This window comes from Odocoileus virginianus, chromosome 5, assembly GCF_023699985.2.
Source record: "Odocoileus virginianus isolate 20LAN1187 ecotype Illinois chromosome 5, Ovbor_1.2, whole genome shotgun sequence".
NCBI lineage: Eukaryota > Metazoa > Chordata > Mammalia > Artiodactyla > Cervidae > Odocoileus > Odocoileus virginianus.
Window position 1 is genome coordinate 59,769,490 of NC_069678.1, and position 12,718 is coordinate 59,782,207.

Sequence of the window (12,718 nt, forward strand, 5' to 3'; positions counted from 1 at the left end):
GAACAAACTGTCAGGCAAACAGCTAATTCTAGAACCCCTATAAAAGGGGATGAACAAAGTTGCGGTGGGAGAAGCACAAGAGATGACATTTCTATGGAGGGCAAGGAGAGGCAGTATGAAAGAAGGCACCCAGAGAGGAGATAGTATTTTGCATAAATATTGAAGGAAAAGTAAAGAGTTCTTCAGGAGGCAGGGGAGGGAGAGGAAAAAGCATTCCAGATGGAGGGAATATGGGAGTAAGGATGGATAAATAGGCAACAGGAACCTATGATATTCTTCAGGGAACTGGGTGCAGTTAGCCAAAACTTAGGGAGGAACATGTGGGGAGGGCAGGAGCCACGTTACTTAAGCCCTTGTAGACCATGTTAAAAATTTCATCCTTGTGCTAGAGTTTACTAAGGAACTTTCAAAGAACACAGGTGTTATCAGGATAATTTAAAACATACAGGTAAAAAGATGTTCATACAATGAATATTATCTAGTCTCAAACAGGAGGGTAATTCTGACACCTGCTACACATGGATGAACCTTTAAAATACTGTGCTAAATGAAATGAAGATACAAAAGGACAAATGCTATATGATTCCACTGATATGAGGTATCTAGAATCATAAAATTTATAGAGACAGAAAATAGAATAGTGGTTACTAGAGGATGGAGGGAGGGAGCAATGGGGAGTTATTGTTTAGTAGTTTCATAATCTGTTAGAGATGATGTGAAAGTTCTAGAGAAGGGTAGCAGTAAGAGTTGTGCAACAATATACTTAACAGCATTGAATTATGTACTCAAAAAAAGTTAAACTGAACTGTGTACTCAAAAAAATTTAAACTATTAAATTTTATATTAAGCATATTTCACTATATAAAAACCAGGTAAAGATGGTAAGTTTTGTGTTATGTAAATTTTACTATAATTTTTAAATGTGGAAAAAACTGAAAAGTTATAGACAAAATTTGGGGGTAAATAATTCAAAGTTACTTTTCTTTCTTGACATTAAAATTAGGTATGTCATTTCTTTGCTTAAGCTGGTAATAATGATTTGTTTCTCTTATATATGTCTACCATTTACTGGAAACTAGCTTTATATCCAGAGATGAGGCGATGCAAGCTTAGGGAGGTCAACTCACTGACCCATTTCTAGGAAACCTAGAATAGGAACTCAGCTCTTAATACCCTGCTCTTTTACCAATCCGCAAGACAATTGATTATCTTTCTACTTTTTGGATACCGCAATACTTTTCTTTAAACAATCTCCCTTGATCTGCAAATAAGACTGTATTGTATGGTGTTTTCTGGGTTCAGAAACCGTAAGAAATCCGAAGCAACGCAGAATGCCTCAAATAGCTGTTGAATGTTTACACTTGGTCCATATCTGATACTCTTAAAGAGCTTGGACCTTCTGCAAGACAGACCAGAAGAGCATTCAAGTTAGTCTAGACACAGGCACCTTGTTAACTACTGAGCCGACCACCTGTTACCTATTGGAGGCGGGTCTTTATTTATTTATTTTCCTCTTGCCGGAGTTATCTAGAATATACGGCTGTCAGTCCTTCAGCCGCCAGCCTCCGCATCCCAGGTACGCGGCCGCGGAGAGACCCGGAGCAGGCTAGCGCGCAGGCGCTATTCGGCTGCTTCTTTCCGCGACTGTGCTGTGCTGCCGGCAGTCCCGGTGTCCCAGAGTGGTTCCCCTAAGGTTCCTCTCCCTCTCGGTCCGGGACTCAGGGTCGCCAGTGCCCCTTCCCGGAGCCCTCTCCAGCCCTTGCCCGGGCCGAGCCAGAAGCGGGCCCTACCCTCTGACCCCGCGTTGCACAATGCCCGACCAAAGTCCCCGGGCGTGTGAACCCCAGTGTCCCTGCCCCTGGGCGGAGACAGGCGGCGGCGGCGCGGGGAGCCGAGGCGGCGAGCGCAACCGGTTTAGAGCACCGGCCCCGGCCCCGCGAGCTCTCCGCGAGCTGCCGCCGCAGACCCCTGCGCCGCTCGGGCCCGCTGCCCGCCGCTTCCCTCGCAGGCCCCGCCGCCGCAGCCATGGCGGAAGTTCATAGACGTCAGCATGCCCGGGTTAAAGGAGAAGCCCCCGCGAAATCCTCCACACACAGACATGAGGAGGAGCTGGGGATGGCGTCGGCCGAAACGCTGACCGTATTCCTGAAGCTGCTGGCCGCCGGCTTTTACGGCGTGAGCTCTTTCCTGATCGTGGTGGTCAACAAGAGCGTGCTCACCAACTACAGGTAGGGCCGAGGCGGTGGCGGCCCAGGCCGCGGAGAGGAGAGGAAAGGAGCGGGCGGTGGCAGCGGCTGGGCGCCGGCTCCCTGGACTTTGGCTGCAAAGTTGGAGCTGAACAAAGTTGGGCGGGAGCCGGGGAGGGCGGGCAGGCGGCTGACACGCGGCCGGGGCAGCGGAGCCGGCTTGCACGGCGGTCCGGTGTGGGGGTCCCGCTCCGAGCGCGAAGCTCGGGACCGCCGGGCGTGCGTTCGGAAAGCTCCTGCCCTGCCCGCGGTGCATCGCCCTGGAAACCCCGCTCTTCCGAGCGACGGAGCGAAGTTGCTTCGTGACTCTTCGACTCCTGTGCATGCCTGACTGGGAGCCGGAGAGGGCTGCCCGCCCTTCTTCACAGCCTGGGCCGGGGTCCGGGGCTTCAAGGTTCCCCGAATTCGCTGACAGCCTCTGGGGACCTACGCATCCTCAAGCCCATTTAAAAGTGTAATGCTGCCACTGGGACCCCTAGGCAGAAGTACCTTTTTAGAAGGGTGCGAAACCATTTAAAAGATGTTTGTCTTAACTTGCAAGAAAAATCCGTTGCGGAAAACTGACTGAAATTGTATAAACGAACAAGATGAGACAAGTGGCAGCCCGAAGCTACAAAATCAGCGGTGTTGCCTGACAACCATCAGTGATTTTCCTTGCCGATTGTCATTTGAATAAGGGGCGGACGTTGGTGTGTTTTGTATCAAAATGCATTGTAAGGTTGCATTTGTAAGGTTGAGTTCGGGTTTTTCTGACGCTGTTTTTTTCTCCCCCTCTCTCTACCATTTTTGTAGGTTTCCTTCTTCACTATGTGTTGGACTTGGCCAGGTTAGTTGGAATCTTCAGCATTACGTGGTTTGTGTCGTTGGAACTTCTGAGTGTGCCTTTATGTGTGGGACAGTGAATCTGTGTTCTCTGTTTACAGATGGTGGCTACAGTGGCAGTACTCTGGGTGGGAAAGGCACTCAGGGTGGTCAAGTTTCCTGACTTTGACAGAAATGTACCTCGAAAGGTAAAAAAAAAAAAAAATAATAGTAATACTTTATTTTCGAAATGAAGTCACTATGTATATTTTCCATCAGTGCCTTACATATTTAAAAATTGCAGCCTTGAAATTGCCCAGTCCAAAGTGGGTACAGGGAAGGTAAAGAATGATGTAGTAATAAGTGTTTTTAAAAAGTCCCACAATCTCTTTAAAGTTAAGAAAAAAAAGAAGCCCCTAGATCTTGTATTCTGTTTTAATTAATAAACACTTGTTGGGATTACAGCCATTTTGCATTTTCTGCATTTGGCTATCTAATCTAGCTGGTGTATCCTGCAGTCATTATTCTTTGGGTTTATTTTCTTTTTCCTTGGTCTGTCTTTGCTTAACTCCACCTGAAGATGCAATACCTTTCCTTTTTCTGCTAACATTAGACCCATTGGCTCTACATTATCATTTTTTAAAGCAAAGATGTTGTCCTCTATGATTTGATCATATTCATATTTCTGTTTCTTTTTTTCCCTCCATTCTTCCCTCTCTCTTTCTGCACAGAGCTCTTTATCCAGGGGTAATGTTGTTTGGGTGCTTTATAGGAGCCAAAATTGTGTGGGAGAACTAATCTTACGTTTTACATGGAAAGAATTTGATCATATAAACAAGACTGTTTCTGTTTGAAAAGGACCTTGTTGTAGCTGTCTTTATTATTGAGTTTTGTTATCCCTTTTTAAATTTTCTAGACGTTTCCACTACCTCTACTATATTTTGGGAACCAAATCACGGGACTGTTCAGCACAAAGAAACTGAAGTATGGATAACTTTATTTTACTAGTGAGGTTAATATAATGTATTCTTAAAATTGTACTTGAATGTCAAATGTTTTAACACATTGTTACTGATTCTGGAAAAAGAAAGGACCAGGAAGCTTCTGTTACTAAATAAATATTACACCAAAGGTTTTAGTTTAATCTCTTTAAGTTTGAAGAGGAAGAGGAGTTTTTTGTTTGTTTTGGGTTTTTTCCCTTTCACTTTGATGATAGAAGCTTTAAAATGTTATAAAATACTGTGATGGGAGATTTTCATTATTTTTCCAGACATATAATAGTGAAGGATATATGTTAGGCTTCTGAGATTTCAATTCTTTAGTGCAATTTTTAAATATTATATTTTAGGCACATTTCACAAGTAAGATTAGATGTAGCTTTTCATTAACATGAGGTAGTTAAAATAACATCTGATAGAACCCTGATAAAAATATTAATTTTTTTTCCATGGTCATATGACTGTAGAGGCAGCATTTTCACTTTTAGAAAGAAGCAATAGCTGTCTACTCCTTGACAGTACTTTCTTATTACCCTGTAACTTCCCAATTCTTGTCTTCTCCACTTAGGGAGTTTATGTATCAGGAACATGTGATGTTAAAAATATACACATAGGAAAACCATTTTACAGAAACCCAAGGTTTCACCGCTGCCATGTGAGTTAAACCTCTGGTGTAATGGGTGATTGTAAAACAGAATGGAGAGATCTCTGAGGGTCAGAGACCAAGGTTTTTTCATTACCTCAGACCCAAGAAACTTGGCAGAATGATCACGATGATATTTCTGGGGAGGGTTCTATGGAAGTCATGTTTATCATGTGTGGGGCATCCTTTTATCCATACATCTCATTACCCATTTGGAAAGAAATACACACCTGCTGCAGAGTGCTACTTGTGTATAGAGTTTGCTCTTTTTCTTCCGTTGTCGGTCATCCATCCATCTATTCATGCCCCATCTTTGATTGCTAGCCAAGTATAAGGCACTTTGGAGTGAGGCGATAGAGTCAGAAATAATTATATTGCAAGAGGCTGTATGTTCGATTAGTGCAAGCAAAATACACTGGGAATTTAGAGGAAGAAAGAATTACTGCCACAAAAGGACAATCAAGGAATGTTTTAAAATGATCACCAATGTTTGAAGGTTAGGGCTTGGAAGGGAGATCAGTCTAGAAAAGAAAGATCTTTTAAAGACCAACATGAGTATGTCTAACATAATAAGCTGGGTAAAATTAAAAAGTGACTGTTACTAGTCTTTGATAACAGATGTATATTTTCTACCATTTTATAATTAGTTTTTTGCTTCTAGTAGTTTTATAAAAGCAACCCTTTGAGACGTTTAAAGATTTTCTATAGAGAAGTAAGGATTTAATTTAGTGACAGATTAATCAGCATGGACTTTTTATAATGGAAAAGGTTAGCATTATTTTAAAATACTAATTTTGGAGAATCAAATTTTACTCTACCTAAGTATTTGTTTGTTTGTTTTTTTTCCAGCTTGCCAATGTTTACAGTTCTGAGAAGGTTCTCCATCCTGTTTACAATGTTTGCTGAAGGAGTTTTACTCAAGTGAGCTAAATTTCTAATATATTTAGTCTTTAACAAGTTTTTAGCTCCCTGAAAAGGTGTCCAGCATATGTAAGATATTCCAGTTGTTTGTGTTGTTTTACTTTATCTTTTGAGTTTAAGCAGCTTTCTTCCTTTGCCATAGGAATTAATAGTTTAGGACTTCCTTATGGAAGCCTGTTTGAACATGAGATATGCTTTCAAGAATTCCTATACCTACTGAAGCCACTGGGTGAGGCTGAGTCAGAAGTTCAGTATGGGTTTTAAATCATATTCATGACTATGCTGCTTTACTACAAATGTGTGTGACTATTTTCTGCCTAAAGAAATCTGATTTGCAAAAATTTAAACTCAATAATAATAACATAAGAATAGGAAATAAGCATACTTATTTATATAAGAAAATAAGTTTTTGCTTCATTAGAAGAGTTCTTTTAAATATCCAATTCCTTGGAATCATTTGTTTATAGTTTTTTTTGGAAGAAAACATATTTTTGTTGGAAAATGTGTCTTTGTAAATAACTAAAGCCACATGTATATTTTTAAATTATTTTATAGGAAGACTTTTTCTTGGGGTATTAAGATGACTGTATTTGCAATGATCATTGGAGCCTTTGTAGCTGCAAGGTAAGATGTGGGCCCGTATAAAACCTATGAGAATGCATTAGAATTTGTCAATACTTACTGATAATAAATGATTAATTACCAATGAAAAGAATTTTTTATAGACTAAATAAGAACCATGTCTTTGAAAGGTATTCAGAGACTTCAAAACATTAAATCTTTTTGGTTGTATGAAGATTAAGGCTAGCAAAATCAGATTCTTGGGATTCTTAAAAGTTAAATTCATGTAATTTAGAGTTTATTATGCTGTCTTCTATTTATTGAGTGCATACCATATGCCATTCCATATGTTGGTATTTTACACATACTATTTATGTGTTTTTCACAACTACACTGAACGGTATGGGTATTATTTTCCTATTTATGTTAAGGAAATGAAAATCTAAGTTCCGTAACTTGCTCGAGGTCACATAGCTATTAAATGGCAGACCTGGAATTTGAGTCTGTGCCTGACTGCAGAGCCTGTGTTCTTTTATAAACCGTGTAGCATTCTTTTCCTTTGCATGCTGCTAAAGAAAATGGTGTCGCAGAGAAGGCAAATGATTGTGAATCATTTGCCTTATGGGATAATAACAGAATTGCTTTATTTGGCTTCACGTAAGGAGTCACAAATGCCAAAACTTGGATATTCTATTAAATTATTAAAGCTTTTTTCCATTGTTCTTAAGTTTTAATTTTAAAATGAAGAAAATGTATATCCAGAGACTCAGAAAAATAGTACTCGCTTTGGCAGCACGTACACAAAGACCCAAAAAATGGAAATAATGAGTAGAAGTCTTCTATAACATTTTACTCAGCCCAGAGCATGCACGTATGGGTTTGCTAATGTTGCAGATTCTACCTGACATGTATTTTCCATCCGGGAGTTCCAGTGTGCTTCTTGATTTGGCTCATTGACCTTTATCATATCCCTGTAATACAGGTGCGTGTGTGGGAATATAAGTCAGTTCTGTTCCACCCTAACTCTCCCAGTTAAATTTCATTCTAAAAAAAAAAAGTAATTAGTTACTAGAATTTTGTTATATAGCTGACTGCTTTTCCCTCTAGGTAATCTTGCCTTCTTGGAGAAAAATTCTCTGTGAATCGCCTACCATTCTTTTTAAAATTGCCCTGCTAAGCTTGGATCCCACCGAAGCTGGTGGGATCCAAAATTGAACCAAACACAGGAGTTTCTCCGAGATAACTCTAACCTGCAAAAAGTTTCTGAGGCAGATTGCTGTCTGGCCCAGCCTTATCTCATTAGAACCTTTTACTTGGGAAAGAAATTTGGAGGAAGAGTTAGAGGGTTGTCAGGCTGCTTGGAAGAGGGAGTGGTCATTAGGTAGTTCTGCCCGACATTGCAGTGGCATAGAGCTGCTCAGAAGTCTGTCCCATGGAGTAGTTGAACTCCAAAGAGATGACACCTTTGCAGAATCACAGAATGTGGGGCCCCTGTTTTAGCTAGGGTGCTAAAGTATGCTGATGGCATATTCTTCTTAGATTTTCATTTATTCTCTTCAGTTTCCTAAGTTCTGCCTGGTGCTCTGTGAAATACTAAGAAACTTCAGTTTCCCTAGTCTCACTAGTTATATGTAGTAGGCTTACTGGGAAATTATTTTAAGTATTTGAGCCTACACTGTGTACTTAGACACTAGTGTAACATGATCTCAGAACTAACCGCAATCCACACTTCAGAAATTCCACCCAGTGGCCCAGCCATCTATGCAAGATAACCCTATCTTTTGTGTGAACCTTTGAAAAATGACATGTTAACAACTTCATTCTCCTTTTGGTTTCCTTATCTGTGAAATTGAGCTCTGATGCCTTCTGCTTGCTTCAGATGTACTGTAATGGTGAATTTGCTTGATTCTGTCTTGCCTGACTTTGAATTAAGAATAGTGTGCTATTAACTGACAAGGCTGATTATTTCTAATGACTGTGTTTAAGCATTAGTGCTTCTCATTTCTGCAGACTGCCTTACTGATTATGAAATTGCAAACTGTAACCTGGAGCCAGGAAATACTAGTAGCTGATAAAATGTGTAATATTCACTTACAGAGATAAGCATATGTTCTTGGAAATATTGTAGTTCAGATCTATTTAAAATTTAATGCATGTTCTTTAAATGTTAGTTGTTATTAAAGTGTTGTTTTTGTTTTGCAGCTCTGACTTGGCATTTGATCTGGAAGGTTATGTTTTTATTCTGATAAATGATGTCCTGACAGCAGCAAATGGTGCCTACGTAAAACAAAAATTAGATTCAAAAGTAGGTAGCAATCTAACGCTTCTTTAAGAGATGTTTACTGATACTGGGAATGGTCATGTCAGTCCTTCAGGGAAAAAGTGGAGAATAGAGGAAGATACTTAGGAAAGATGAGAAAGACTAGGGAATCTCTGAGGGTAAAATGCCTGGACCTTGGTGCTCATGTAAGAAACTTTATTTTCTAATTAGCAATTAGATTTTACTGTTGGCTTTTCTGGAAGGGACTGGGTGAATATTGACTTTGAGTGGGATAGTGATATAAGAAATGTTCATTAGAGAAAAATGTCATGAATATTCACGGCTATGTCCTGGAGGACTTGGTGAGGGACCTGGACAAGAGAGAAGTATCTGGAAGCCCTTGAGCAGATTTCAGAAGTGATTGAGAAGGAGCTGCAGAACAAGAATGGACTTTGCCTATTTGTCCTGCATACAGTTGCCCCTCTGTATCTTTGGCAGACTGGTTCCAGGAACCCCTGTGATTACAAAAATCCTTGGATGCTCAAGTATCTTACATAAAATGGAATAGTATTTACATGTAACCTATGCACATCCTCCCATATACTTTAAATCATTTCTAAATTAACCTAGAAGATCTAGGGACAGTACAGATCTCTATTTCCAACAACTTTTCTTTGAACACACCTTTTATGTCTTTTTCTCCATTTATTTGCCTTGATGACTATGTGGTGGTTGCATTTTAATGGAAGCTACTATTAAAACTTTTTATCTTTGTACTATAGCTAGAGAAAAGGGAGCAGTTTGAGATTTAGTTTTGCTCTGTGTTTTTGCTGCTTTGGAAATAGGTAGGAATAATAACATTTTATTAGTCCACCAGCCTTAGCTGTCTAAAACAGTACTGTCCAGTACAATTCTGTAATGATGGAAATCTGTTATTTCTTCCTATCCGTTAATGGTAGCACCTAGCCACACATAGCTGTTGAGCACTTGAAACGTGATGGCCTAATTGAGGAACTGCAGTAGTAGTTTAGTGTAATTGTAATTAAATTGAAATAGCTGCATTTGGCCTGTGACTAACTGTGTTAGATAGCACAACCTAGAGTACAGCCTCAGTTCAGTTCAGTCACTCAGTCATGTCCTGACTCTTTGGACCGCATGGACCCCATGGACCACAGCATGCCAGGCCTCCCTGTCCATCACCAGCTCCCAGAGTTTACTCAAACTCATGTCCATTGAGTCGGTGATGCCATCCAACCATCTCATCCTCTGTCATCCCCTTCTCCCGCCTTCAGTCTTTCCCAGCATCAGGGTCTTTTCACATGAGTCAGTTCTTTGCATCCAATGGCCAGAGTATTGGAGTTTTAGTTTCAGCATCAGTCCTTCCAGTGAGTATTCAGGACTGATTCCCTTTAGGATGGACTGGTTGGATCTCCTTGCAGTCCAAGGGACTCTCAAGAGTCTTCTCCAACACCACCGTTCAAAAGCATCAATCCTTCAGTCCAACTCTCACATCCATACATGACTACTGGACTACATCCTAGAATGCAGAAAAAAGCAAAGATGGTTTCTGTATTTTATTTTATTCCAAAGGGTGTCCTTTAGTTCCTCATTCAGAAATGACTTATGACTTACTTGTATTAGAACTTTTAAGCATATTGATCTGCTTTTCATAGTTCATGGATTAGGAGCAACAATCCCTTCTAGAGGAAGAGGCTTACCAGCAGTGTAAAAGGTTGGCTGATAACAGGAGAAACAGGAAAACTGTGACAGTCAGGTGGACGACTCAAAAATGGCAACATCATGTAAAAACACAGTATATAATGCATGTTTATGATGACGCCCTAAATTAAATTTTAGTCGATGTCCTCTGTTTAAGAGGACAGGAGAAAAGAGATTCAAAGCAGCAAGTAAAAAGAAAAAAACAACAGTTTGGCCTTTGTCAGTTGTCTGGATGGGGTGTGTGTGTGTAGGCATCCTCTACTTCCTGGATAACACGTCTCTTGCTGAGGGGGCACCTGATGTTACAGGCTGCTTTGCCCTACTATGGCTTTTTTCTTGCTGTCTTGCTGTCTGAGATGCTTTCAGTATATCTGGAGTTTTATTACCTATAATTTCAGAACTACTTGTAATCATGGTTCTTTGAGCATGAATCCCATGGCCTAAGGACTTAGTACTGTATTTCAGACCTGAATGCAGCTCCTGAATTTAAAACATTTTTAACTTTAAAGAATTCATACAAATAACATGTATTTATAATAGAAGTGGTAGAAAGTGTAGATAAACAAGAGGAAGAAAATATAAATCTCTCTTAATTCCACCATTGAGTGAGAAGCACTGTTTCGATAGATACCCTTTTGTAGGAATGTGTGTGTTTATATATGCATGTACACACTTAACTATGAGAAAAACTTAAAAGAGTGGTGATAAATAATGTTTTTTAATTTGTATTTTTCATTTAGTACTGTTTCATGAACACCTTCCTTACCAGTGTTACTAACCATTTTTAGTGGCTGCATAACATTTCATTGTATGAGTGTATCATAGTCTAATCGACTAGTTTTCTATTGTTGCATCTTTGTTTCCAGTTTTTCAAAGCTGCTTTTGATAAAGCACAGGGAACTCTGCTCAATATTCTGTAATAACCTAAGTGGGAAAAGAATTTGAAAAAGATATAACACGTATATGTATGACTGAATGACTTTGTGTACACCTGAAACTAAGTAACACAACATTGTTAATCGACTATATGCCAGTATAAAATAAAAACTTTTTAAAAAATCACTAAAGAAAAAAAAATCTGCTTTTGAGAAGGTAGTATGACTTTTCATATCAGTTGGTGATCTTTCAATCCCAGAAGTTAGGCAGATATTATGGCCCTATCCTCACTACTCCTTTATCCCCTGAACTCTAGGACTGCTTTTTCAGGTAATGGCTTCCTGCTGAATGTCCCAGAACTGTGTGAATCACAGGTAGACCCAGCGTTCTCCTAGGTTCCCTGTGTTTGAAGATGTGTGCAGTCCTTTTTGCTCCCAAGTAGCTGAGGGCACAGCTAATCATACCATGTTTTGGGAATTGTAGGGTAATGGTAATCTTTTTCTTTTTGTCTTCTTTTTTTTTTTTTGAGTAATCTTAATCTTCATTGTATTTCCCATGTACATTTTCAGAAATAACTTCAGAAATACTGGGAAGTTATGTCTGTCTATGTTGTTCTAGGTGTGAGTCTGTGTGTGTGGATCTGGCCTTCTTCTCTCTTAAATCGCACTGTTATGTTTCTGGAACAGCCCAGGACTAACCTGGGGACTTTTGATAATGTTCTGGAAAGGGAAGGGCTCCAAGGACATGTCTCTATAGAGATGTATGCTTTTGTTCAAAATAACTTCTTTTCTCCTTGCTGTTTTGAGACAGCCACTTGATATCATTTTTATTTCTCTGATTTTAAGTACTCAAGGAACTTATGTCAAATAAACTAAAAATCTTGTAAGTTTGCTTTTTTTTTGAAAGCTTAGGTTATTTCTTAGTGTTTGCAAAATTTTTGACTTAATGTGCTATGTATATTGTGGGGGGAGTGGTGTGTGTGTATAATGGGGGTGGTGCTCTGTTCAGGGTTGTCTCCATCTATCTGCTGGAACCAAATGAACCACCTAATTTTTTACTCTCCTAGGAGCTGGGAAAATATGGTCTGCTCTATTACAATGCACTGTTCATGATTCTGCCCACCCTGGCCATTGCATATTTTACGGGAGATGCCCAAAAGGTAAGACTTTCTAATTATGGCTTCAATCATGCCTTATGTTTTGGAATTTTATTTTTATATGTATGACCAAAAGATAGACAGTTGGGTTGTTGAAAAGTAATGTTCTTATTAAGTGACCAAAAACCGAGAAGTTACTTTTTAGCTTACTAATGTCATGCTAACCTTTTTGGATAGTAGTAAAATAGCTTAAAATAGCTCTGGCTGTCGACATAAAAATAGTGCATGCCGTCTATTGTCCTTCTCTTACATGCCAGAAGGTTAGAGGAAGGGAACTTTTACATTTCTGCTGAACTACAGAGTAGGAATAGTAGCAACTATCCTTGAAAAACAAAAAATCCTGTAGTAGAATTCATCAAACTTAAACAAAATGCTTGGCATCTCCAGAAGCTCTCCGTTTTGGTGACAGTTGTTATGCTGGCTTAAATCCCAGACTGTTTTTTTCCCCTCAGGAGATATTTAGCCCAGCGGTGACTTAACCACATAAATAGCAACTAATATAGTAGTTAACTCATTTTCTGCAAATGTCTAGCTAAA

The 12,718-nt window shown here is 39.6% G+C and overlaps 1 protein-coding gene across 1 annotated transcript in view; it reads left to right on the forward strand.

The window, feature by feature from the left end:
- The first annotated feature begins 1,924 nt into the window (after positions 1-1,924).
- The window catches only part of SLC35D1 (solute carrier family 35 member D1), a 45,896-nt gene continuing 35,102 nt past the window's right edge, over positions 1,925-12,718 (forward strand). Inside the window, exons 1-8 of the mRNA XM_020896162.2 lie at positions 1,925-2,228; positions 3,039-3,072; positions 3,170-3,256; positions 3,964-4,031; positions 5,538-5,609; positions 6,165-6,233; positions 8,373-8,475; positions 12,092-12,184. Of these exons, the coding sequence (XP_020751821.1) occupies positions 2,026-2,228; positions 3,039-3,072; positions 3,170-3,256; positions 3,964-4,031; positions 5,538-5,609; positions 6,165-6,233; positions 8,373-8,475; positions 12,092-12,184 (729 nt within the window). The 5' untranslated portion in view covers positions 1,925-2,025. The remainder of the gene's footprint in view (positions 2,229-3,038; positions 3,073-3,169; positions 3,257-3,963; positions 4,032-5,537; positions 5,610-6,164; positions 6,234-8,372; positions 8,476-12,091; positions 12,185-12,718) is intronic.